Source organism: Peromyscus californicus, unplaced genomic scaffold, assembly GCF_007827085.1.
Source record: "Peromyscus californicus insignis strain IS unplaced genomic scaffold, ASM782708v3 Scaffold_14__1_contigs__length_90479793_seg_2, whole genome shotgun sequence".
Classification (NCBI taxonomy): domain Eukaryota; kingdom Metazoa; phylum Chordata; class Mammalia; order Rodentia; family Cricetidae; genus Peromyscus; species Peromyscus californicus.
The window spans coordinates 39,568,293-39,596,001 of NW_026294436.1; the positions used below are offsets into that span (position 1 = coordinate 39,568,293).

Sequence of the window (27,709 nt, forward strand, 5' to 3'; positions counted from 1 at the left end):
AAATCCACACAGTTGTTACACGTTGAGCTCTTGCCCTGTGCCTTGCGAGTTCTCTGCTGTGGTGTGAGGCTAAATTTGGCCTCAGTTCACCCTGGCCAGGAGAATCTACACGTTCAGCGAAATACAGCCTCAGAAAAGGAAATGTCTTTCCAGAAACCTGGCTTCATACCCACAGCCAGAGCTGGATGAGGAGAGGCCCTCTCCAGCCATGTGCCACGCAGCGGTTGAAAGAGGAAGAGGGGGGTGTGTTTTTATGGAAACCTCAGTCGCCTTTCCTTCTCTTCTGTGAATTGCTTCTGTGTTCAGGCAGCCGACTTAGACAGCTGTGAGGAGAGGCATGTGGGCGTGATGGGGGCCTTGGGAAGAAAAGGCCTCTTGTACCCCTGCCTGTATCTGTAGGTGGTGTGACCTGGGAAGACTGAAGAGCCTAGGGTTTCTCAGCAGCGGTGGTGGAAGCCCGGATCCCAGTGGCAATGTTCCTGTGAGCCACAGGGGGCGCCCGAGTACCGGGAGTCAGGAGGTGCCGGCCTAGTCCAGAGAGAACTGGGGCTGCTCTTCCAGGAGGTTATGTGAAGACCAGAAAAGATGCAGAGGAATTTAAAAGCTGAGAGACACTTGTCCTTGTCCTCTGCTTGACAAACACAAAAATCCATCCTTGGAAGCCAGCGCAAAAGCCTTCTCTTAAGGGAAGACTTCTCAAAGTCTAGGCAAAGCCATTTATCCCTTTCTTTTTATTACCCGCCCAATTGCCGTCATAACGCCGTCTCTACAGATGGCTCTGAGTTCCTGCAGAGCAAGACAGGACTCGGCTCCTCCACGTGCCAGGTTAGTATCTGGCCTCTCCTCGGTGCAGGTGTGACTCATGCTTCAGAATTATGAGGGGACTTTTTGGAATGCAGATTCTAGGTGCTATGTGGACTCAGTGAGCCTCGAATTATCATAATTAGGCCCCCCCTATGCTTGTGTACAACACGGTTAATATAAAGTTGATGTTTTCAAGTGCTTTGTTTTTGAATTAATGTATTAATTGATAATTTCATTGATATATATATATAATACAGTCGGATCTCATTCATCTCTTTCCTTGACCTTCTCCTACCTCCATCTCTCTAGTCTCCTTCCATCTTCAACCAACTCCCTATCCCGCTTCCACACTTTTTTTGTTATGTTTTTGCTTTTGTATTGTGGCCCAACTGGGCTTAGCCAGGGTCACTGGCATGGGCATGGATTTGATGCTGTCCGCTGGGTCGTAAGTAACTCACAGGTGGATACGTGGCTAAAGACAATGACTTCCTCTTCCCAAAAGTCTATAGACTACTATTAACTCCCCTCACAGGGTAGGAGCCCCATGAGACCCTCCCCATCAATGAATGTTTATGGGCTCTAACTTGTACAGGCTTATGCAGGCAACCACAGCTGTGGTCAGTTGATGAGTGCCTCGGTCATGCCTTGTCCATCAGAGAGCATTTCACTGCCCTCCTTCCCACCTTCAGGCCCTTACAGTCCTCTTTTCCATCATGTTCTTTGAGCCATGGAAGGGTGGTGTGCATGTCTTATTAAAGGCTGAGTGCTAAATAGTCATCTGTTCTCAGTACCTTTTACCGAACATGATTTTCTACATTGGCCATTGTTTGCTTCAAGGTCCACAGCCGGGAAAGACCATTGCTGACTTTTCTCCCCAATTCGCCTGTAGAGTGACTTCTAGCACTATGAAGGCTATCCAGCAGGTAGAAGCTTCCAGCTCAGTTCTACCACGATTTCTCTGTATTTTGCAACCAAAGTCTGTGGTGTCTTCAGCAACATGATATTATTATCCAATTCTAGTGGGCAACTAAGGACAATGGCCATAACCTATATAGTTTGGGGGACCTCCAAGACCTCAAGTGTTTTTGATCATGAATCAAAACAACCAGAATATAAAACACAGTTTTCATTATGTTTTAGTTAGGCTTTCTAATGCTTTGATTAAACAGCATAGCCAAAAGCAACTGGGGAGGAAAGGGTTTATTTCAGTGTACTATTCCATATCATAGTCCATCACAGAAGGAAGTCAGGGCAGGAACATGGAGGCAGGAACCTAGCTGAAGTCATGGAGGAATGCTGCTTATTGGTTTGTTTCTCATAACTTGTTCAGGTATACTCACTCTGAAATTCTTTGCTTGTTTGCATTTTGTTTTGCTTTGTTTTTGAGATGGGGTCTCTCTGTGTAACTCTGGGCTGGCCTAGAGCTCATCATGAGACTAAGCCAGCCTCTAACTCATAGAGATCCTCCTGCCCCTGCCTCCTGAGTTCTGGGATGTAGCTGGAGAGCTTCTCTCTGGGTCCTGCCGAGCCCCGGCAGTCCGACAGCCCACTTATAAAATAAACACACAGACGCTTATATTATTTACAAACTGTATGGCCATGGCAGGCTTCTTGCTAACTGTTATTATATCTTAAATTAACCCATTTCTATAAATCTATACCTTGCCATGTGGCTCGTGGCTTACCGGCATCTTCACATGCTGCTTGTCATGGCAGCGGCTGGCAGTGTCTCCCTGACTCAGCCTTTCACTTCCCAGAATCCTTCTCTCCCCTTGTCCCGCCTACTTCCTGCCTGGCCACTGGCCAATCAGTGTTTTATTTATACAGAACAATGTCCACAGCACTGGGATGAAATGTATATGCTACCATGCCCAGCTTCAGCCTGCTGCCTTACACACACAGACCGCCACCTCAGGAGTGGTGCCACCTTCAATGGATTGGACCTGCCCTTTAAAAAATTCCATGGCTTCCCTACCCCACAGGCTAATCTTATGGAGGCATTTTCTCAGGTGTGGTCCCCTCCTCACAACTCTAGCTTAGGTCAAGTTTACAAAATAAATAAACAAATAAAATAAAATAAAAAATAAAAAGAAAGAAAAGAATCAAGACACATTATAACTTTCACATACATATTTCATATATATAATTAAAATCAAAATTACCTAAACCGTCAGTTTTATACTGTGTGTGTGTGACATTTTTGGTATAGTCTGTTCTAAAAAGAATGTAGGCTGTGGCTCTAAAATGATCCTTGTCCTATTTGCAGGTTCTGTCTGGTAGTTGGACAAACGCTGACATAATGGAAGTGAACAAATATTGAATGAATGAATAAATGCATGACAGAGCAAACAAATGAACATGCATATTTCAACATCCGGAAAACAGCGGGCTGCATCAGATGATTTCTAAAATCTGATTTCTCAATCATTTCTGCTCTACCCTAGGACTCTGGTAATCCACAAATAAAGAGATTCCTGTGGACATGAGATCAGAGTGTTCTGTTTCAATTTGTTCACCAATTAGAGATATGTGGCATCTCATAACCTCCCCAAACCTTTCATCCCTGAGCCTGGAAAGACCAGCAAAGGCAAAAGGAGGGCTGGAAGCACAGGAATCTTACAAAAGTGTCTTTTGTAAGGTCCCAAGACTGATGCCCTATTATTGTTCTGTTGCTATGATAACACACCATGACCAAGACAACTTAGAGAAGAAAGAGTTTATTTTGGGCTTACATTTCCAGAAGGTTAGAGTCTATGGAGGCAGAATGGAAGTAACAGGAAGCAGGGAGAAATGGTGGCCAGATCAGCAGCTGATGACTTACATCTAGAACCACAAACAGGAAGTAGAGAGAAAGCACAGAAAACTGGGCTTTTGAAACCCCAAAGCCTGTCCCCAGTGACGCACTTTCTCTTGCAAAGCCACACCTCCTAAGCCTCCCCAAAGTAAACAGGGCTACCAATTGGAGTATTCAAATCCCTGAGACTTATGAGGGACATCTCAAGGCACCACAGCTGAGATGGGGGTGTGGAGAAAAGAGGGCTGGCCTCTGTGACCTGGAAAGGTATGTTTCCCCTGGACCAAGGAAACCTTAAGCCAAACCAATAGAGAACGTGAATATTTGGCCTCGTTTTTTTTTCTTAATAACCATCCACTGTTTGTAGCTAATTCTCTCATATTCATGGGCTACAGGCTTTAGAAGTTCTTAGGAAGGCCACCACAGTGCAACACGGGTCTCTAATGGAAGCTGGGAGCTAATGGAAGGCTGGTGGTGTTCTGGGAGTTCACCCAAGAGTTCTAGATAATTCACTGGGTAAGGCCCTTGGATAGCATGAGGAAAAGATGGCAGTGGGAGCCAGAGGTAGTGGTCTTGGTATTTGGACTGAAGGTAGAGGTGATCCCCACCCCAAATTATATTTTCATTAATATCGATTGTTTATCTGTCTAGTGTGTCCTGTAAAGTACAGCATCTTGTTTAATCCTCCTAACTCCATGGGTTCTAATCTATCATCCACTAAGACATAGGAAGGTTTAGACAAATTACAAGGAGTAAAGACAAGGTTTACCTGGTAGCCAGGTTCCAGGGCAGGCATGCTGGGCCATCTTACTGTGCAGAGGACAGTATGGTGTGGGATAGGGAAGAGAAAGCTTTCAGCTGGGCTCTGATCTGAAAGAGCTACTGGGAGAGCTGACCTATGAAGCCATCTGATGCTTGACATCTCATCTACAGGATGAACCTCCCACCCCATCATTAATTGCCACACATGCCAAGGGTAACACACAATGAAGGTCACATATTTATGACATTATTGCTTCTGGGAGCACTCCTAGCTCCCAGAATAACTGTTTGGATTGTCTCTCGATGAGAACATGTGAAGCAAAGGTAGAAGAATCAGAGCCAGAAGAAGGACTCCCTTTGAGATCAGAGCAATTCAGAGCAACTTCTAGGGTGGTAGGGATGAGGCAAGGACATTGGCAAGCTCCTACTAGTTCAAGGATAAAATGTAAGAGTTATGAGTTTTTTGAAAAACCAGAAGGCTGGGGGTGGGCACAGTTCAGTCAGTTAAGTGCTTGATGTAGGGGCATGAGGGCCTGGGTTTAATGTCCAGTACTGACATAAACAACAACAATACACATGGGCCTGGTGGCAGACACTTGTGGTCTCAACACTGGTGAGGTAGACATAGGTATCCCTGGAGTGTGCTAGCCAGGCAGCCTAGACTATTCAAGTGAACTCCAATAAGTGAACTCTTATTGGCCAATAAGAGGCCCTGTCTTAGAAGTCAAGGTGGTAGGCCCCTGAGGAATAACACTTGAGGTTAATCTCTGGTCTCCATATGTGCCATGTGCTCATACATGCATCTATGCACATAAATGAATGCATATACTCACACACTACACTTGCATGTATTCATAAAGAATGGTGTCTTAGTTAGGGTTTCTATTGCTGTGATGAAACACCATGTCCAAAAGCAAGTTGAGTAGGAAAGAGTTTTTTTTGTTGTTGTTGTTTGTTTGTTTTTGCTTATGCTTTCATATTGCTGTCCATCATTGAAGAAAGTCAGGACAGGAACTCAAACAGGGCAAGAAGCTGGGGGAGGAGCTGGTGCAGAAGTCATGGAGGGGTTCTGCTTACTGGCTTGCTCCCCATGGCTTGCTCAGGCTGCTTTCTTATAGAACCCAGGACCACCAGCCTAGGAATGATACCACCCACAATGGGCTGGGCCCTCCTCCATTGATCACTAATTGAGAAAATGCCTTACAGCTGGATCTCATGGAAGCATTTCCTCAACTGAGGCTCCTTCCTCTCTGATGACTCTAGCTTGTGTCAAGTTGACACAAACCAGCTGGTACAAATGGTTACTATATAGCTAAAACTGTGCTTAGTCCTTCTAAAAATGTTTTAATGTTATTTCACAACAATATAATTAAATTACACACACACACACACACACACACACACACACACACACACACACACACACATATATATATATATATATATATATATATATATATATATACTTTTAAAAAGGGTCTCACTATGTATCCTAGGTTGGCTTTTGTCTCAACATAATATGTATCCCAGACAGACACTAAACTCAAGATTCTCCTGCCTTAGTTTCCTGAATGCTGGGATTACAGGTGTGGGCCACCACACTCTGTCTTCATGAAGATATTCTTATTCCTATTTTATACCTGGGATGTCTGAGGCTCAAAGAAGTTAAATACATTGACCAAGACCAAAAAAATTGGAACTGAGATTTAAAACCAAGTCACTTAAAACTGAGTGATGAATCATCTTAGGACTGAGTTTTGCTTTCTGTGGGTATACTCTCCCTAATGAGCTTTATTGTCTGATAGAATAAGAATATTCATCCATATGTAGGATACTCAAGTGGATCCTTGATTCTTTTTTCAAGGGTGATAAAGGGCTAGGGCATAAAATAGATGGTACTGTACCTCACCCATTGTTGCCATATGTGTTTGAGAGCAGCCAGGATCCTGTGCTGACAGCTAGCCACTGAGAACAGGGAACTTGGAGAGACAATCCTAGCTGCAAAGATATAGACAGGACTTGGGGAACTTCTCAGGCATCACAGTCTAGTCCTGGGTCCAGGCATAACACCAGTTCATGAACTCAACTAAGAGTCCACAACATCCTTGAAGGTAGAGAGACAGCATGGCCTCTGTTCCAGCAACGCCACTCAGCTCTATCCAGCCTGTGTGGCTGACAGGCAGCACTGAGCTCTACCACTGCACCTCTTAAGAGGCCAATGCCCCATCCCATCCCTATGCTTCAGGCTTCTCCCTCAATGGCTCCTTTCTTCCTTCTTCTTCAACAGGCAGGCAGATCCTTATTTGCACACTGCCAAGTTGGACAGCTCAGGGGAGAAATGCCAGATTTTAAAGGCGACCTGCAAACAGAAATTAAGACAATACCTCCCTTGTTTGCATGCCTGAGGCACTGGATAGAATGACAGATTTCTTATTTATTTATTTATTGTGTGCATTTCTTGTATGTGCTTGTGTGTGTGTTTATGTGGGGATAAGTATGTACACACACACACAAACATACACACACACACACACACACACACACACACACACACACACACAAGCCAGAGGTCAAAATTGGGTGTTTCCTTTAATTGCTTCTCTACCTTGATTTTTTTTTCAGTATCTCCTACTAGCCTGGAATTGACTAATTAGGCTAAATTGACTGGCCAGAAAACACAAGGGATCCTCCTCTTTTGGCTCCTCAGCATCTGGACTACAGATGCTCAGCTTTTTATGTGGATGCTCTGGATCCAGAGTCACATGGCAAGCGCTTTACCAACTGAGCCACCTCCATGGTTTTCAGTTCCTGAATGGAAGGGCAAAAGTGTGGTCTAGGCCAACTCTTCATGCCTTGTGGCCCTTAGAGTGATCTATGAAGACAAAATGAGACAGACAAGGTGCTTGTGTTGCCCAAAGTGCGAAGGACCCAGGATTCAAGATATTCCAGAATTCGGTTCTCAGGCTTCTCCTACCCTCTGTGTGTAGGTCATTAATATGGTAAAGAATCTCAGGCAGAAAAGATACAAAATATTTGGCTCAGAGGGCATAGCAGGAAAGAAATTCAGGGACATGGGGGCTCATATTATCTCCTGATGTAGGTAGTACATTAGGCCACCTCAGATCCTATTTACCACAAGGATACCTATCTCATACATTGAGATGGTAAGAATGCCAACATGTCCTGGAAACCAGAGAGGAGTCTGGTCAGTTTCACATGGAGAGCCCATGGCATATGGAAATTAGTCACTGGTTACAGTTTCCTGAAAGGGAACAGACAGTTCAGGTTCATGAGAATGGGTTAGGTGGGTAGAAATCAGGTCAACCAAGTGCAGAGACAAGAACGTCTTCCAGGGTAGTGTCTGCCAAGCCACACGCACAGTCACACAGCTCCGAGGATAGGCAATAAAAGTTTCCAAGGGAGAATGAATCAGGAATCGAGCAGAGGCCAAGGTTAACAGTGAGGACCCTGGGTGGAGCTACGGCTCCAGCAGTAGAGTGCCTACTGAGCATGAGCAAGACCAGATGTAATCACTGAGGCCACAAAAAGAAGGGGTGGGGAGATATCTCAGCAGTTAAGGGCACCAGTTGCTTTTATAGAGGCCCCAGGTTTGATTCCCAGCACCCACATGGTGGCTTACAACCATCCATGACCCCAGAAGATCTGATGCTCTCTTCTAACCTCTGTGGGCACCAAGCGTGCCTTTGGTGCTGCACAAACATAAATGCAGGCAAAACACTCAATTACACAAAACAAATAAATCTTTAAACAAAATGCATGTGAGAAGAAAAAGAGTAAAAACCGTAATGTCTTGAATTTGCATTGTATCCCTGATTTTGGATAAGATAGTTCAGTGGTCTGGGCCTCAGTGTCCACAAGCATTAATGAGGCCAACAGTGACAGTGACCACTGCGATGGAGTGTGGTGAGGATTAGCTGAGACGTTGAGGTGTTGTGTTAGCATTAGCTGAGTGGTAGAACTGGTGAGTGTTTGAGGTATCTGTCACATACATGCCAACTCCAGCATCCAACTCCATAGGCCTCTTCACAAATCAACAAAGAATTCACTGCTTTCCTGTAAACTATCTAAATCCCAAAGCCTGAAGGATACTGTCACTTGAGACGCTTTGACTATGGACAAGCATTGGGATGTGGGCTCCTGGAACCCCGTTTGGACTTGGAGAGTAGGATGCTCATCTACACCTCATGCCTCTTACCTCTGAAGTCATACTTGCAAAACACCAAGGAGCAGAGTAATCTGCTCTCTGGATCACACCCAAAGGATTGTTGTTGGGTGCCAATGTTCCTATCAGTTTTATAGCACTAACAAGGGCCATAGGGGCGTAAAAAGAGACACCTTATCCAAGAAACCAACGACATCAGCATAGTCATGAAACCATCTAGTCACTTTCCCTTCATCCCTCTTCTCTTCTTTTTTCTTTCCTTTCCTCCAAAACAGGTCTAAGAACCTATTGTATAATGCAGGTTAACTTCACATGCGATCTTCTTGCCTCACCCTCTGAGGGCTGGGATAACAGGTATACTCCCCCATACAAAATTTACCAGCTAATTTTTCTGTGCACTTACTGTGTTCCGGACACCTTGCTGGTTTCTTGCTGTGTATCATCAACTTAATCCTTCCAAGCTCTCCCTGATGGTAATACTATCCTGATCCCTACTGTGGTAGTTTGAAATAAAATGGCCCCTCAAAGGAGTGGCACAATTAGGAGGCATGGCTTCGATGGAGAAAGTACGTCACTGTGAGGACAGGCTTTGAGGTCTCTTTTGCTCAAGCTTCCCTCAGTGTGTCTGTCAGTCGACTTCCTGTTGCTTGCAAAATGTAGGACTCTCAGCTGTTCCTCCAGCACAATGTCTGCCTGCATTCAGCCGTGCTCCCTGTCATGATGACAATGGACTGAACCTCTGAAAAGGTAAGTGAGCCTCCCCAATTAAATGTTTTCCTTGTAAGAGTTGCCGTGGTCATGGTGTCTTTTCACAGCAATAAAAACCCAAACCGAGACATCACTTTTTAGATGAGGAGCTAAGAGACACAGATATTAAATAACTTGTCCAAGGTCAACCTAGTGGGTGGTAAAATCCAAACCCAGACCCAGAACCTTTCTGACAACCAGCATTGAGTTCGGCCACATAGTGGTATCATGGGTAACACATTTCAAATTCCTATTTTAATGTCCTAAGCATTCACTCCAACAAAAGATTATTAAGCATGTGGGGCTTTATTTGTTTGTTTGTTTTTGTTTTAGCACATTAGTTTTGTGCTGTGGAATATTCCTGTACACTGTGTAAATGATGCTCTGATTGGTTTAATAAAGAAGCTGACTGACCAATAGCCAGGCGGGATAAGGTTAGGTGGAAAAACCAAAGTAAAGAGGGGAAGGAGAAGGGCAGAGTGGAGAGACGCGAGTGAGCCGCCCAAGAAGCAAGATGCTAGAGGACAGGTAAAGCCGTGAGACGTGGCAATCCACAGATTAATAAAAAAAAAAGGGTTAATTTAAATGTAAGAGCTAGTTAGTAATAAGCCTGAGCTACAAGATGTCACAACAACAACAAAACAAACACAGGGTTTGTGGCTTAAACAAAACAAACAACAGCAAACACACAGGGTTCGTGGCTTAAACATTTGTTCACCATATTTGAAATAGAAGATTAAAATTAAAGTAACAGCAAATTAAATGTCTGCTAAGAGATCCCCTTATTTTATTTATTTATTTATTTGTTTGTTTATTTTGCTTCTGGCTCCTTAAGAAGACTGTCTTCCCGGTTGTTTGGCTCAAACTGTTTGTGGGGGCACCCAGGCAGGGGTATCGGGATCTGTCCCTGGTGCATGGGCAGGCTTCTGGGAATCCAGTGCCTGTGGTGTGACACCTTGCACAGCCTTGGTGCTGTGGGAAGGGGCTTGGATCTGCCTAGGCTCAGTGTGCTGGGCTCTGCTGACTCCCCATGGGAGACCTTGATTTGGGGAATGTGGGGATGCGGGATGGCTTGGCAAAGAGGGCTGGGGGTAGGAGGAGGGAGGAAGGGGGATCTGTGGATGGTATGTGGAGTAGAAAATTTCTTAATAAAGAAAAAAAAAAGAAGACTGTCTTCCTGCTGTGTCCTTACAATGAAAAAATAATAATAATAAGCCTGAGCTATCAGCTGAACATTTTGTAGCCAATATAAGTTTCTGTGTGTTTATTTGGGACCAGCCAGTGGGGCCAGAAAAACTCCACCTCCATTTACAGTTTTGAGTGCCTATCAATTCAAAACGACCGTGCCTCGCAACTATTCTCATCATAGTAGACTGGCATGGGAATTAGTGCTGAGTGATGGAGAGAGATCCAGGGCAGACTTGGACTCTACCCACAAACCATATCCCTGTACCTCATGCACCAGCTAAACTGCCACGAACATTTCTGAGTCAATAATTAGAGTCATAAAAGAATTGGAGGACTACTCTCTATCCCTGCTCAACCCACAGCTCTGTATAGGTGGGCACTAGAATAGGGGGTGGGGGGGGGTAAGGTGGGTACTAGAGTGAGGGGGATGTGGGTACTAGAGTGAGGGGGAGGTGGGTACTTGAATAGGGGAGAAGGTGGGCACTTGAGTGAAGGAAGGGTGCAACAGGCTTTTTCCTGAAATATTCCCTCAGAAAACGACATAAAACTAGGAGATCATGAGCACAGCAGGGATGGAGCGAAGGAAGAAGGGCTTGCTCTGTGGGAGGAACGGGTGAGAGCAAACAGGAGGCCCAGGGCCACCTGCAGGAGGACTGAGAGGCCTCTGCGGAGGGAGTGGAAGGGAGGAGAGCCAGCTGAGGCAGGAAGGGAAGGCGGGAACTGGGAGAGCCTGAGGTTCAGTTCAGTTCAGGCAGAGAGAGGGCAGCCCCGCTGTATTTCCCAGGGACGCTCCACGGATGCAGGCAAGAAGGTAGAATGTCTTATGTTGGCCCCACCTCCTGAGCCTCTTGCTGAAGCTGCTGCATGGGACACAAAAGGGTGAGACACAAAGACGTCATCTCTGCTAACGGGAAACTGGTTTCAGGAGCTGAGAGGCCAAGTGTGACGGAAGCCTGCGCAGGGTGCTTCACACCGTTGTCCGCATTTTCCAGGTAAGCAGATGTTTGTGTGAAAGCCAGAGGTAAAGAAGAGCGAGGGCCTAAGTAGAGGAGGTAGGAGGTGGCTGGAGTCAGGGTAAGCTGGAGGAGTGCAGGGACAGGAGCAGGCTTCTGAAGAGTGTTTGTGTATGCATTGGGAGAACCCCGGCGCCATCCACAGCTGGCTGATGGGTGTGGATGAAGTCCAGCAAAGGGCTGTGCTCTCCTGGCCTCCGAACCTGTACATCCTGAGAGTAGCAGTTCCAGCCACACCTCCTTCTCAGGGATCCTCTGTCTGACCAGGTGTATTTGTGCAGACTTTGCCAGATAACTGTACCCTGGTCTCCTAGCCTTCCCTCTGAGAAAGAGCAAAAGCCTTCAACTTCAATAGAAGGAAGAAGGCAGGGTGACTATGTTTATTCCCTGGGGATGTGGCTTACAAGAAAAGGGATTCTCTGTCAGGAAAGGGAATCTGGCCTGAGGCTCCCGAGAAAGGTAAGCTAGCAGAAGCCTGCCTGATACTCTGAGGAGGCTTACCTGTGGCCCAGAGGAAGGGAACAAGATACAGGCTGTGGAGAACAGGGTGCATATGGGTAAGGAGAGTAGTACACAGAGTAGACTAGGAGGAGTGTGCATAGCATGCTGGTACAGAGAGGATGAGACCTTGGGCATCTGTTACATACAAACCCAGCACCCCTGTATTTCCCAGCTGGGAGACTCCAGACCCGATCCAGCATGCTCGTCATCTGGAGTGTGCTAGCTGTGTGTCTCTTCACAGGTACACACACACACACACACACACACACACACACACACACACACACACACACACAGTTGCTGCTCTCTAAGGTCCCTAGTGTTGAACATATTTCAGACTTGGTTTCTTGTCAAAACATACACCAGCCACACTCTGGCACGTTATGAGGCCAGTGCATTCAGAGGAGTACTCCCTGGGCTTCAGGACACAAAAGGACATGACATACTGACACAGGCAGGTCTACAATACGCCTTCCCTTACTCCACAGCTTCTATATGCAGACTCAAAAGCGACGCTTCCTCTCCACCTTTCTCCGCTCCACACACACACACAGTCACTCTGGACAGTAAGCAGGTAGGAGTATGGAGAGCACAGTTGAGTAAGACAGGTACAGGATATACCAAGTTCAAAGACAGCTCCTGTCATCCCTGCTGAGGTGGGCGTGGAAAGCCGTGCAAGCAGTCGGGGAGTTTAGTGGCAGTTACTCTTCAGCAACTAACATTCCTGGCCCCAGAAGTCTATACAGCATGCTTCCTGACTCAGTCAGCCCTGGCCTCTTTCTCCTGCAGAGGGCAATCCGGGTCAGTGAGCACAGGGAGGAGTCCAATGCTGAGCCAGCACAGCCAAGGTTTCCCTGGCGCAGCAACACAAGGGGCTTTGATGCCTGCAGAGAGAGACAGCTCTTCCCGCCAGGATGCTGTGGCTGCTCCTGGCACGGCCCAGCCCCACACAGACCCTGCTCTGGAGGCCTCAGCTAAGAGGTATATTGGGTTCAACATACAGCCATGGAATTTGAGAGAAATCCCAGAGCTGATGTCTGTGAGCTGTATGGCCTTGAGCAGGCAGAAAACTTCATTAAGGTTCAAGGTCCTGTCTGGAAGATGGGAGGAAAGACACAGTTATATCGATCTCCGTCTGGAAGGTCGCTGGAAGGAATAAGTGAAAATGTGTCTGTCTGGGAAGCAGTCAGCACAGAGTGAGTACTCTCCAAAATGGGGAAGTCAGTGTTCACTGTATCTGGCATTCTTAGGATGTTCCCTCAGAACTAAAGCAAGCTCACCCCACTGGCCAGTGACTAATTCCCATTCTCACTCCAAGGCCTTCATTAAGGTCCCCCTTCGGAAGCCACTCACCCACACATACACTTCTTGTTAACTGGCAATCAGCAGACTTTGTGTCTTCAAGCTAAAGCAAAATTAAATTGAAAATAAATCTCAATGGCTTCTACATCTCATGCCTTGCTGTCCAAACCTTAAGTCCATGCTTGTCAAATTGGGGAACACATATACCCTTGTGGATATGTAGGGTATTCTAGGCCTGTGGTGCCGTGGGGATTCACATGGCACACTTAGGGGAAGGTTAAACATTGGAGCTAAAGGTGAACGAACATAGAATATAAATTCCCACAAATGTTTAAAATGGAGCCTTTTAAATTCTAGGTGGGCATCTCTTTCTCTTTGCCTTCCTCTCTTCACTCTTCATGGCAGTTAGGGCCTTTTCATCCATTGCAAAGATAGTAAAGGCCCTGCATAAGCAGACAGGTGGCTTGGGAACCCATCTGGTGTCTTATGTTCTCATCCAAATTTTCTGGGGACAATTCTTTGCCTTCAGAAGAGGTGGCCTATATAGCCCAATGCCTGGGAGGCAGCCTCAGATTACCATTACAGGATAACCCACTTGCCTTCCAGGTGTCTCTGATAGCACTTTCTCTGGGTTTCTAGCAAGTAGGATTTCCCAAGGGAAGATGGGTGACCATGGCAGTTTCAGCAGAGTCCATAGCCTCCTTCATCCCATGATGCTGGACTATATACCTGGCTTGGCTGTCAGTAGGAAAAAGAGCCATGGTGGGAACCCCATATCCTCTGGCTATGAAGGAGATTAAATACACTCACAGTTTACTCTCCACCCTTTCCCCCATCTGCAGGAACTCTGAGCCAAGCAAAAGCTCTTTCTAGGAGGAGCAGACGATTGAAGTGTCTGCACACTATGTCACAAATGGACTCCCAGGACAGGTGGAACAAGGAGTCCCTTGGTACTATGATTCATGACACTCAGATGTGGAGCATGAACTTGGAGAGTGAGGATGAGGACGGTAGGGAGGGTGGCTCTCTAGGAACCCAGAACAACACCGACTTGCAGTGTGACACCCAGTACTGCAAAGAAGAAGAGAAATGGTCTGGGTCCTTCTGCCCTGGCTATGTGGAGCAGAAACCTGGGGAGAAGCCTAGGAGGACCACCAACCGGGGAAAAAGGGAATCGAAGATAACACAGACTCAAGATTTCCCTCCGTTAGAGGAGGTTCTCAGTGCCCCTTTCAGAGGCTTCTCACAGAGGCAGCCTCATAGGGACTCGGCGGGCAATGACGGGAACCAGAAGGCAAACAAGGACATAACCTTGGAAGTCCCGACCAGTTTCTTGGATAGTGGGGGGTCTTTTTGGTTACAGAACAGTGCAGATGCATCCTCCCCAGACAAGATCTCTCTGGAGCACCTTCCCAGGTCCAAGAGCTCCCCAGCTCAGACTTCAGCCACTCCTGCCAGCCCGGCAGCAGCGTTGGCAAAAGCGCAGGGCAGTAGAAAAGTCCAGGGCCAGGTAGGTCCAGGAAGCAGAGGGCAGGAAGAAGAGAGCGCTGACAGGTGTGTGCAGGACAGGCGGGCCTTCCAGAAGTCCAGCAAACTTCAGGTCCCCGAAGAACACCGTGGCGCCAAACCCTATGTGTGCCAACTGTGCGGGAAGGCCTACTCCCACCGCAGCACGCTCCAGCAGCACCGGCGCCTGCATACAGGCGAGCGACCCTACCGCTGCCCCTTCTGCGACAAGGCGTACACCTGGTCCTCCGATCACCGCAAGCACATCCGCACCCACACCGGCGAGAAACCCTATGGGTGCCCGGACTGCGGGAGGGCCTTCGTGCGCTCCTCCGATCTGCGCAAACACCAGCGCAACATGCACAGCAACGACAAGCCCTTCCCGTGCGCCCAGTGTGGCTTGACCTTCAACAGGCCACTGTCCCTGCTGCGCCACCAGCGCACGCACCTGGGCGCCAAGCCTTTCCGCTGCGCCTCCTGCGGCCGCGAGTTCTCCGTGGCCAGCCGCATGGTGGAGCATCAGCGCGTGTACTCGGGCGAGCGGCCCTTCCCCTGCTCCACCTGCGGCAAGTGCTTCACCAAAGCCTCCAACCTGCAGGAGCACCAGACGCTGCACACCGGCCAGAGGCCCTTCAAGTGCACCGACTGCGGCGTGGCCTTCGCGCAGCCCTCGCGCCTCCTGCGCCACCAGCGCATCCACACCGGCGAGAGGCCTTTTCATTGCGCCGAGTGCGGTCAGGCCTTCGCCCGCTCCTCCACCCTGAAGCGGCACCAACAGATCCACTCCGGGGACAAGGACTTCCTCTGTGCCGAGTGCGGCAGGGCCTTCCGCATCGCATCCGAGTTGGCGCAGCACATCCGGATGCACAGCGGGGAGAGGCCCTACCAGTGTGAGGGCTGCGGCCAGGCCTTTACCCGCTCCAATCACCTCCAACGACACCAAGCCAAGCATGATACCTGCAAGAAGGAGCCTGCCCCATCCTCCTCCAATAATGAGTGAGAGCGCCATTGGCTTGCTGCTAAGAGAAGCGAAGGCACCCTGGACTTCACAGCGCAGCAGCAGCAGCAGCAGCAGCAGCAGCAGCAGCAGCAGCAGCAGCAGCAGCAGGGTGGAACCCAGGCTGGTGGGCCCACCCACATCCTATTCTACCATCAAAGACAGCCAGGCTCAGTGGTCACCCCCCTCACTCCCTGGTTTCTGGCCGTGGGGCGGTCCATGTACTTTAGGTATTTGATGTGTTGTGAGACAAAGTAATCCCAAGGAGAGTGTCCAGGTGTGCAAGTTCACTCTGGCCTCTCACTGCTCGGAGGCCACAAGCAATTGGAAAAGGGTAAGGTAAAAATGTAGGGGCTGGCCAATAGTCGGATTCCTTAGGTCAGGGGGTTTCCGAGAATGAGAGGGTATAGAATTCTGTGCTGGGCTCTGTGCAGGATTCCACAGGGACACTGATGAAAAAGGTCTATTTTCTTCTTTCCTCAAAGGCATACCAAAGATTGAGAAGACCATCTTTAGAGAAAGATTCTTTTTGATTTTTATTATATAAAGGAATCCTTAGAAACGATTCCTGTGACGGACTCTTCCTAAGAACAAAGCCAACCTGGGGTAACTCAAACCAAGCCAGACATCCTGTCATGTCACTTGACTGCTAAAATGACTTTAACTTTGAGGGAATGTCTCCCGGGGGTTGGCTTTGAAGTACAGACGGCAAGGATGGGGGTTTGTGCTGTGTTTGGCAAGCTGTGACTCCAGAAGTTGAGAACAGTCTCAGCATCCAGAAAAGAGGCCAGTTCCTTATACAGGAGAATGTGGTAACTGGACCTCACCTGGGTCCCACCCATAAAGTTCCCAGGTGTCTCCTCTCTGCCACTGCTTTTCCCATTCACAGGATTTGAACTTAAGCCACAAGTGTCATTTGTAGAGAGAGATTAAATTCCTCCGGATAAGCCACAGTTTGGTTCATTTAAACCTGCCTGGATCATTAGCTGTGATTTGAAGGAAATAAAACAGCACGCTTTGCCCAGGTGCCAATGGGCTTATTTGTGTTGTTTGTATCAAAGTCCATTAAAATCAGCTGTGAACATCTCATGCTTCATCATTATCCTCTAACGAATTCATTCAAAATCTGCCCTAACAGTCATTCCTCAACTGATTCTTATAAAATCAGTAGTTTGTGGATTTGGACGTTGACTGTGAGGAATCTGTGGCTTCATGAAACATTTGATGCTGACAAAGGACACTTGTAATCCTTCCAAAGTGTGCCGTGTAGGAATTTATCTTTTCAAAGTTTTTTTTTCTATGTGTGTTTTTTTTCTATGTATGGGGGTATGTTGTATGCATGTGTTCATGCGTGTGTGTGTGTGTGTGTGTGTGTGTGTGTGTGTGTGTGTGTGTGTGTGTTTGTGTTTACTGGTCTAAATATTCCAGGCTATATTTATATTCATTGACTGTTCAACACGAGCCTTTCAGTGGATGTAAGAGAACACTGGTTGGGACAACGTTTCTTAAACATGTGACTTATGCAACAGCCTGTGAATGTGCGTGCAGAAGCTGGACCAGGACACGGAGTCTCTCTCTGTCACTCTCCACCTTATCTTTTGAGACAGGGTCTGTCGGTGAATCTAGAGGTCACGTCTCAGCTAGGCTGGCTGTCCGACAAGCCCCCAGGATCTTCCTGTGTCCATCTTACCTGATTTAGGGTCTGTCAGTACGTGCTGCCACAGCTGACTTTTATGTGGGTGCCGGGAATCTAAAATCAGGTCCTCATGTGTTTGCTTACCTAGCAAACACTCTACCCACTGAGCCATCTCTCCAATCCCCTATCTATAAAATTCTCTCCGACTCCACCTGATTTGGACCCAGGGTGTGACTGTTAAATAGCGTTCTCAAGATACATGAGGCCAAAGAGTAGTAATAAGTACAGCCATGCCTTGCTGGACATAAGCATCCTTTGTAAGCCACAAGCCTGAGGGTCTGTGTGCTAACTCCATTAGATAATCCGAATATCTAGATGACTACTTTTAGTCCATCCTTATCATTCGCCAATCAAGCATCTTGAAGTCTGACTTCTGCAGCTGAGCAGTGGAATGGGAATGATGGCAATAGATAATAAGGGATGGAGTTGTCTTGGCAGTTGACAAGAACTGTGGCTGATTCAAAAGCATTAGACAGGCAGAGAAATAAGATCTAACTTTTGACTACAAATAGAATAAAGGCTAGTATGTAATCAGTAAAATATTTGAAGACTGGTTATTCCTCTGTATTTTTTGAAGATGGTTGTTAGCATAATTTTCAGTAGTTAAAAATTTTGGTTTGGCTCTATACTTTCATTGAGTTTCTAACCTCAAGGATAATTCGTACAACATCTTCATAAAAGTCAGAATGGTTATTAACCACTCAACTTGCTGAATCCTAGCCTTGAGTATCCAGACAGGATTGCAGTGCGGTCTCTGGGTCTCACTTTCAGGTCTGCACACCTTTGAAGAAGTCAGAAAAACAGGATTAGCATGTGCTGGGTATCTTCAGTATTCTGTACTATGTTTCTGACACATAAGGAGGTGGAATGAACTGACTAAAAAGAAATTCATGAATTGTTCAGACCCGGGGCATAAGATAAATTGTCTCAACCAGTCTTCTCTTACATCCTCTGAAAGGGCTCGCGTTAAATAGGTAATGGATGTAGGGCAGGATATTCAGACCAGCTAAATGTGCACAAGGGGATTGTAGTAACAATACAGAGAGCAGACACAAGAGAAGCCAACCAGTTGTGAGAGAGTTTCACACACATTCTGCTGAGAGGAACCTGACATTCCAAGTAGGGTAAACTGAAATATCTTTGGAGAAGAATCAATGCTTGAAGACAAGTTATGCCAGCTCACATTGTTGCTCCAAATAAGTTGGGCTCTTTTCATCTGGCTTCCTAGGAATTTACTCTACATCACAGTCGACAATCTCATGTCCTTATTTCATAATTCAAAGTCAAAGCTGGGGCTTCTTTGTTAGATTACTTAAAGCTTCTTTCTGGGCTGATACTGTTTTCACAGATTAGCTCATCAGTGCTGATTTGGATATACTTAGTATAGATGTTCACTTATGTGTTTCCACTCAATAAAAGTTCACTTGATATAGTGTCTTAGTTAGGGTTTCTTCTATTGCTGTGAAGAGACACCATGACCACAGCAACTCTTTTTTTTTTTTAAACCGGAGCTGAGGACCAAACCCAGGGCCTTGTGCTTGCTAGGTAAGCGCTCTACCACTGAGCTAAGTCCCGAACCCCCACAGCAACTCTTATAAGGAAAATACTTAATTGAGGGGGCTCGCTTACAGTTTCAGAGGTTTAGTCCAGTATCATCATGGCAGGGAGCAGGGCAGCAGGCAGGCAGATGTGGTACTGGAAAAACAGCTGAGAGTCCTTTGCCTTGCAAGCAACTGGAAGTCAACTGAAAGTCACATTGAGGGAAGCTTGAGCAAAAGAGACTTCAAAGCCAGCCCCCATGGTGGCACACTTCCTCCAACAAGGCCGAACCTTCTAATAGTGCCACTCCCTTGGGAGCCATTTTCTTATATACGGGCCAAACCACCACATATAGTCACCAGAATCTATAGTGACCATGACCTGCATAATACAAAGACTAGATAAGGCTTTACAGATCACCCCTTATCCACAGAAACAGTCTGTTTTTACCCGGAGGAGCTACTGGCAGTTGTGATGGTATACACCAGTAGGATGCACAGACAGGTGGGTGTAGCATGAATCTCTAAAGGTTCTTATTAATAAAATCAAACCTGAGGCCAGTTATTGGGGTGAACACTGGAAGATCAGCGAGACAGAACAAGCCACAGCTAACCTCACCTGGCCAACTTCTCAGCTGATCTTGTTTCCTCAGACTGGAAGCCTCTGTGTCCTCATATCCGAATGGCTCTCAGCTGAACTGTGCTGCTCAAAACCTAAAAGCTTAACCAGCCAAATGCTTCTAGTTTCTGGTCCTCACGCCTTATATACCTTTCTGCTTTCTACCACCACTCCCTGGGATTAAAGGCGTGAATCACCGTGCTTGGCTGTATCCTTGAACAGATGGATTTCTACCTCTGGAATGCTAGGATTAAAGGCGTGTGCTACCACTACCTATCCTAAGTATCTAGTGGCTTTTCTGTTCTCTGACCCCAGATAAGTTTATTAGGGAACACAAAATTTTGGGGAACACAATATCACCACAGGTGGGGACACAGGGAGCATGAGTTTGAGGCCAGCTTGGGCTATACCTGGGAGTGTCAGGGTGGTGGTGGTGGTTTTGGTGGTGGTGTGTGGAGAGATGATTTGGTGGTTAAGAATGTTTATTGCTCTTCCAGAGGACTGGAGTTTAGTTCACAGCACTAATAGCAAACAACTCAGATCCTTCTGCAACTCCAGCACCAGAAGATCTGATGCCCTTCTTCCAGCTTTCATGACCATACACAAACATAGCATACATTCACACAGACACACACGGACAAATAAAATGATAAAAACAAATCTTTAAAAAGATCTTATTTTTTAAATCAAATGATGATGACTATTAACTCTTTTTTTTTTAAGATAAGGACTGAAGAAGTTAACTTGTCCAAGAATAGTGACTAGAACGTGGCTGGCACAGCTGTCTCTGCTTCTGTTTGGTGTGGAAGAATATTCCACAGTTGTTGATGTCATGCATGTATAAGTGTTAGGCAGTCACAATTGCAAAATAGAGTAAAAGTTGGAACAGTGTATGGGAAATCATGATTTCATTCAGGGAAGACCGAGAATGATCTGAGAATGAGTGTGGGACAGCTTGGGTTGGCAGATGTTCATCATTAGTTCTTGGGTAAAACTATTAATAAGCTGGCCAGAAGGAATGTAATGGAGCCAAAGAAGGGATGGTTCCTTGAAAGCCCACTAATATTTTCTTGGCTAAAGAAACATTTTGTGCCTGTGTAATATACAAAGAAATACACCAGGAATGAATAGCTCTTGGTATTTACACATGTTTTAGAATCCCGGTGCATGCACGTTGTAAAGCTATACGACCTTGCTCCTTGCTATGACCAGAACAGATTACACAGGGGCTCCAAATAGACCTTTAAAAACTCTTGCTTAGAAGGAGTTGGTGTTAAGAATCAGTTTAATTGTTAGAACACTCGAGCAGATGCCATTGCTAAACTCAGTACTCAGATGTGAACTACAAACTCAACGGCCTGTGAAAACACTGCCAATGACGGAAGGACTCACTCCTCGGACCAGAAAAGGCATTCCTGTTTAACAAGGATACCTGTTTTACTATTGATTGCTCTCTGTCCTTTCCGCACGAAACCACTCTGGTTCAGTTTTCCCACCATGCCTGGGTTGTATTTTGTAGTTCTTGCTCCTCTTTGATTTTCTTTAACCAGCTCCCATCTGTCCTCATTCGTATCAGTTCAGAATTTCCTGGTCCTAAGACTGTCAGGAACTCAGTTGATTGCTTCGCTGAGTAGGTGGAGGCCCGCTCACCACTTCTTGCCTTGCTCACCCCAGACCTCCTCAACACATCTTCCCCTCCCCTCCCCCGCAACACTCTGGTGCTGCCTCCTCCTCCTGCCTTATAACCCACTGAGCTCAATGAATGCCATCCTTACACACACACACATGAGTGTGGAGACATCCACTGGAACATGGGCACTCTATCTGAAGCCACACTCCTGAAGAAAATGATTCTCCTTCCTCCAAGACCCACAAACTGTTGGTAGCTTCTCACCTAGAGGTAAAGATTCATGAAGCCCTCTACCCTCTATCTTTTAAAATACCACTTGTGGGATCTGGGTATAATTTAATGATAGAATGCCTGTTTAGGGTGTGTGAGGCTGTAGGCTCAATGGCCAACAGCACAAATACAGACAGACAGACAGACAGACACATACACACACACACACATCTTTTGTAATAAAAACATAAGTAATTATTTCCCTGAGTTTTGTGAACCATTCTAGCAAATTAATCGAACCCAAGGACATAACTCTATCTTATGGTTAGTTTTTCTAAAACACAGGAAAAAAATCCCAGAGCTTGTGATTGGCATTTGAAGTGAGGAGGAAGTAGTCTTAGGAACCTCTGGAGGTGGGATCTAATTCTGTCTATATGGACTACTGGAATTACAGTGAATCAGAAGACACACAACTGACATATACTACATTATTGCTTGTTGGAAGAGAGAACTATCATAACTTTGGGAATCACAGAAGACTTCTATGTTAACAGCTTTCCAAGATATTAAAAGACTTATCTACAAAAATGTCTAAGAAAATTGATAAACCATGGGAACTAAACACAAGACTAGTTTATTAAAACCAACAAGATAAATCAGATTCATGTTCACAGTTGGAAGGACTCATCACCCTAAGAACCAAATTACTTGTTACTTACTCCATCAAGTCGATGGAGTTTCAATCAAGACCTCACACTTAAGAGACCTTGGAAAACTAACTCCCAAGCTTATACAAAAAGGTTAAAGGCCTGTGACCGCCCAATAATTGAGAGGGAGCAAAATGAAATAGAAACAAGGAGGGTAGCTTGAACCAGGAGCAAAGTCCGGGAGGCCACACATCATTTCAAAGTTACTGTCAATTTTATATTGACATAAGGATGGATAAACAGTCTTTTAAAACCAAACAAAGGACCCATAAACAGACTCAAGCATTTATAGACTTTCAATATATAACAGCAAAGCCATGACAAGTCAGTGGAGAAAGAAGCTGTGTGCTAAGTGTGTTGGGACAACTGAAATCAGATTCATTCTTCATATCATAAAGCACTAAATGACTATGGTCATCAAAATGTTCAGACTAGAAAAAACATAAACGAGCATTTTAATTTTATTTTATTTCAATTTACTTATTTTTAATTTATGTGTATGAGAGTTTTGCCTGCATGCATGTCCGTGTACCATGTGTGTGGTCACGGCTCTTAATGACTGAGCCATCTCTCCAGTCCCTAGAATATTTTTAAAGACACCCCCAAAATATTTGTAAAGGAAACAGGTGTAATTAAACCACATCACAAATGTAAAGATCTGACTGTGCATTGGGTATGTGCCTTCAGTCACGACATAGTGGAGCATGAGGCAGGCAGATATCAAATTCAAGGTCTGCCTAGGCTGCACAGTAAAACCCTGTCCCCAAACCCCATGTCTTTGAAGATCTGTAAAGCAAAGGGTAGCATAGATCACATCGTGGCAGTGTAAGAGAGCATTTGTGACATCTATAACTGTCGAGGGACTAGTGTCCATCATCTAGAAATAAGTCAAACAAATTAATAAGAAAAACACATCTTAAAAACCAGACAAATGATGAACGAAATCTAGAAGAAACTCAAATTCCCAATAAATAAAGGAGAAGATGACCAGCCCCAGCAGTAATAAAGGAAATGCACAACAAAAGATAGCTCTACCTCACATCCACTAGATTGGCAAACATAATAAAAGCCAAGACCCTGCTGATGCTGAGAGAGGGGCCATATCAGTTATACAGCACTTCTTGTTGAGGATGCCCAGCCTGGTCCAATGGTGAGCAAAGTCAAAGCAATATACACACACAGCAGTGTAACACTCTTCAAATACGTCAAGGTCATGAACATCTCACGAGCTGTTCTTGATGAAAAGAGGTTAGAGAGCCAGGACAACTCAATGCAATGTGTGTCCTGGATCAGAAAATAAAGAAACGTGATAAAAAGGACTTATGGGAAAGCGGGTGAAGCTTATAGTTCTGTATAAACTTTAATGTTCCTGAATTTTACCATGGTTACATGAGAGACGTTCTTTATTCCTGGGAGTTATATTTGGGAATTTTTAGGACTGAAAGGTCACGGTGTCTGCAACTTAGAAACGGCTTGAGGCAAAATGATGGAAGTAGTAAAAGTATGAGAGGAGGGGAGAGAGAGGGTCAAAGGAGAGAAAGCCAGTGTTGCAAAGCGTTAATGAATTGCTGGATCCAGGTGAAGATCAGACAAGACTAACGTGAGTATGCCATTTTAAAACTTTTCTGCTGGTGTGAATTTTTTTTTTTCGAAATAAAATGTCAAATAAATGAGCTTGTTTGAACTGTTAGTAAGTGTGTAGAGAAATGGAAATTTTCTTACTCTGCTGGAAGGAGTGTAAATGACTGGTAGAGTTCTTTGGAGAGTAACGCGATGAAGATGCTATGCTCATATGATAAAATTAATAAAGTATGAGGATGGGAGCATCGTACAAGTCAGCATGAGTACATTCTCCCCTTATATCTTCAATTCAGATGAGACGTGGGCACTAAACAATTTTTGAACATTTGTTTATTTTGTATTTTAGAAAAAAATAAATTTTATAATGATGTTAAAAACTAGCATGATAGGATATTTCTACAAATATAGCAAGATTGAAGATAAGATAATTTTTAAATTGCTACAGTCAACAGGAGACTATCCCATTAGGAAATTAAACTATTAATGAGAAAAAATATATATATGTATAACATGAGAATATTAATTTCAGCATGATTTGTAGCAACAAAAATTTAGAAACAACCTAAATGTTCACGAGAAAGAGAATAGATAAACAAATTATGTTTATATGTTAGGAGACTAAATAGCAGTTGAGTGCAATTAAGCAAATTTGTTAAATACCTATAAGGATATTCTTTGAGCTGTTAATAAAAAAGGCAATTGCAGAACAATAGTCTATTCACATATATTGTATTAGTCAGTACAGGCTGCTATAACAGAATATCATGTTCTTGGAGGCTTAGGAACAACAGGAATTTGTTTGATTTTCATAATTCTGGTGGATGAAAGTTGATAATCAGGGGTCCATTATGGCCAGGTGGTGATGAGGGTCTTCCAGACTTCAGGCTGCTGACAAACAGTCTCACAATCAAGCCAGCACTAATTCCCAACCACGGGCCTCCATCTTCACTATCCGTATTAGGATTCATTCAGGTTTTAACGCACAAATTTGGGGGTGCATTGAAACATTTAGACCACAGCATAAATTGCATCTTGAAGCATCCTTGCTAAGCGAGAATCCTTTGTTCAGAGAGCTGTGGAGAAGATGGCCATTTACAGGGCAAACTGAGTGGCCTGGAACAGATTCTGTTGTATCTCTCAGGATGAACCAACCCTGAAGAAACCATGTTGTCAGACTTCAGCCCCCACAAAGAGCTGCAGAGATACCATATTTTTTTTAACACCATTTAATTGATATAGTTCTTTCTTCTGCTAGCCTAGTTCATTTTTGCCAACTTGATACAAGTCTAGACATATATGGAAAGAGGACATCATAATTGAGAAAATGCCTCCATAAGATGGGCCTGTAGGCAATTCTGTAGGGCACCTTCTTGGTTAATGATTATCGTGGGAAGGCCCAGCTCATTTTGGGCAATGCAACCCTGGAGACCATCACTTCTTCCTTCTTTTCCTTTGATGATGGACTGTGATGTGGAAGTGAGGGAAATAAATGCATTCTTCTAGCTTTGGTCATGGTGTTTTATCACTTCAGTAGAAGCACTAACTAAAGCAGAGCCCTAGGAAACAGTCTTTATAACTTACCAGGCATTTGCATTCATTAAAAATGTTCCAACAAATAAAACAAAATTCCCTTCTGTTCTCAAAAGTGTAACACAAGGAACTAGAAGTTAAGAAGAGATTGATATATTATTTAATAGGCTCTCTTCTTGTACTTTAGCAGTAAAGTTAATTTTTAAGTTTAGTGTTAAGGAAGACACTTGTTTTAAAAGTCTGGTAGGCCAGTCTTACTAAGCAGGAGAAAGTGATTCCTATATCTTCAGAATTGTGTTTTATATTTCCTAATTAGGAATAGGCAAGACGATTTCCAAGTTGCCTTCAGAGAAGACTGGTGCAAAAAGCATAATTAACTCTAAGAGGTTGGAGTTAATCATCAGCTCTCATGGGCATAATAAATACAGCGAGGGAATTATCTGAATATGGGCTCAACAGAATACATACAAGTTCAACTGCTGCATGGCATGTCTTAGAAAGGTAGTGCAGCAGATACACACATTTTAAGGGAAGTCGAGTTTTAAAGTTCAGTTTTCTTAGCATAGATTTTAGGGCATTTTGTTTTTAAGGTCATTAGTTATCAGACAGTTAGGGGCAACTCTAAGATAATGACAGACAGGGTAAAAACATCCTTGTACAAAATTTTCCTGTTCCTCACTGGAGAGAAAATGTAAAGCTGGGTAAAGAACAGAGCATGATCATGACCAGAGAGGGAGATTTTAGACTACCTCGAGGACTCTGCTAGCACACACACGGGTTTTCTTGTGAGCAATGTGTCTGTTCTGACATTGTCAGGATTCTGAGGCTCTTATGTGCTTAGAATGGTGCCTGGGATAGGCATTAGGTAGATGATCAACTGATGAATGAGACAGCTTGATGTTACATCATATTTATTGAACAAGTTTATTGAAAATAAGAAATATACCTATCAGTTATATATCCTTATTCTGACACTCAATCTGATATGATAGACATGAAGACAGCTGGGCTGGATCAATGAAAGTCTGATTTAAAGTATTTAGGTTTAAATATTTCCAAGTCAGAAAGTTGATAAAGGGCCACTTATCTCTTCTTTAGTTCACAGGGTTGTTTTTGTTTGTTTTCTTTTGAGATAAGCTCTCAATACATAGCCAGGGCCAGCCTCAAACTCAAAGCATTTAGTTTCTTGGGTGCTGGAATTATATGTTGCGCACCAATTCACAGATACAGAATGGCAGAAGAGTCTTGGAAGCCATCTTCGCTAATCACCAACTAGATGCAGTGAACTGACACAATGGCCTGCTAACCTCTTCCTTGATACTCGAAGTCGTTTCAACACCAAAAACCTCACAGATTCGTTGGATATTCATTGTTCCATCTACTTATTAGAGATACTTTCCCTAAAGTGGGCGACAAATTGCCCCACAGTGAACCTACTTATAAGTCTCAATTTGTTTTCAGGAAGGAAAGAAATTACCATAGAAATGACAGCTATTCAATATCTAAGGAGAAATTGTATCTCCGCTAAGCCTACAAAATAAATGCATTTTTATATTTCAATAAATGCTGGGAAGAGGGTTGATTTACAATAACCGTGATGGAGAAAGTGGGGGCAAATGATTAGACCAGAAAGTCACTTTCAGAAAGTGACTTTTTTCAGAAAGGATTTCAGCACCCACTGAGACCTTGCCATTGCAGATGAGATCATTTGAAGTCACAGGAGGCCAAGGAGGCACCCAGAAGACAGGAAGAATACAAACTGGGGTGAGAGGAGTGTCTATGGTTGATCTGGAATGTTACTCAATGTATTGAAGACTCAGTCTTCAGTTTATGGTGCCACTGGGAGGTGAGACTTATTTGAAGTCTTCTGGTCATATGAGGGCTACCCCTTGCATCAGATATTGGAGACTCAGCCTTTCCTCTCTTTCGTTTTGTTGTCTGGATGCTATAAAGCAAACAGATTCTTCCACTGCACAACCCTACTGTGATGTACTGTGCCCAATCCTGGACGGAAACCTCCAAAATTGTGAGAAATACGAATTAAGAGAAATAAGCCTTTCTTTGCTTAGGTTGACTTATCTTGGCTATTCATTGCAATAATGCAAAACCCAGTAAAATAGGAATCTGGAAAGGGCATATAGAAAGAAAAATGTTTAATTAATAGACTGTATGTGCTAGCTGTAATCTCCCAATTTTTTGGTCACCACCCTTTAATGTGAACAAGGATGATCATACTAAAACACTGAGTTTAAAATTTGTGAGATTCTTCAATCATAAGTAACCAGTAATTATATTTATTCAGAAACACATTTTCAAAATCAGTTTTATTTAAGCTTTTTTGGGGGGAAAGTATGCATATCAACTTCCATTAAGTGGTAATTTGTGTAACATCTGATCTCAG

The 27,709-nt window shown here is 44.7% G+C and overlaps 1 protein-coding gene and 1 long non-coding RNA gene across 3 annotated transcripts; both read left to right on the forward strand.

Moving 5' to 3' along the window:
• Positions 1–437: 437 nt before the first annotated feature.
• LOC128109423 (uncharacterized) lies at positions 438–3,290 on the forward strand. The gene is made up of 2 exons (XR_008217814.1): positions 438–825; positions 3,071–3,290. It is a non-coding gene; the product is annotated as an uncharacterized LOC128109423 (long non-coding RNA).
• Positions 3,291–9,544: 6,254 nt separating this feature from the next.
• On the forward strand, positions 9,545–17,087 carry Znf648 (zinc finger protein 648). 2 transcript variants are annotated; one of them, XM_052737223.1, is made up of 2 exons: positions 9,545–13,188; positions 14,137–17,087. In XM_052737223.1, the coding sequence occupies exons 1-2, from the start codon at positions 13,158–13,160 to the stop codon at positions 15,798–15,800; spliced, it is 1,695 nt and encodes a 564-aa protein (XP_052593183.1). In that variant the 5' UTR covers positions 9,545–13,157; the 3' UTR covers positions 15,801–17,087. The 2 variants fall into 2 exon arrangements, with proteins under 2 accessions (XP_052593183.1, XP_052593184.1); XM_052737224.1 differs by having other exon boundaries at positions 9,546–11,470.
• The last annotated feature ends 10,622 nt before the right edge of the window (positions 17,088–27,709 follow it).

What these genes read in the sequence shown, in the direction of transcription:
- Znf648 (XM_052737223.1), top strand. Translation starts at nt 13,158, where the DNA reads ATGTGTCTGTCTGGGAAGCAGTCAGCACAGA. An exon ending in TGGGAAGCAGTCAGCACAGA is followed by an intron (nt 13,189 to 14,136) that starts GTGAGTACTCTC and finishes CCCCATCTGCAG; the next exon opens with GAACTCTGAGCCAAGCAAAA.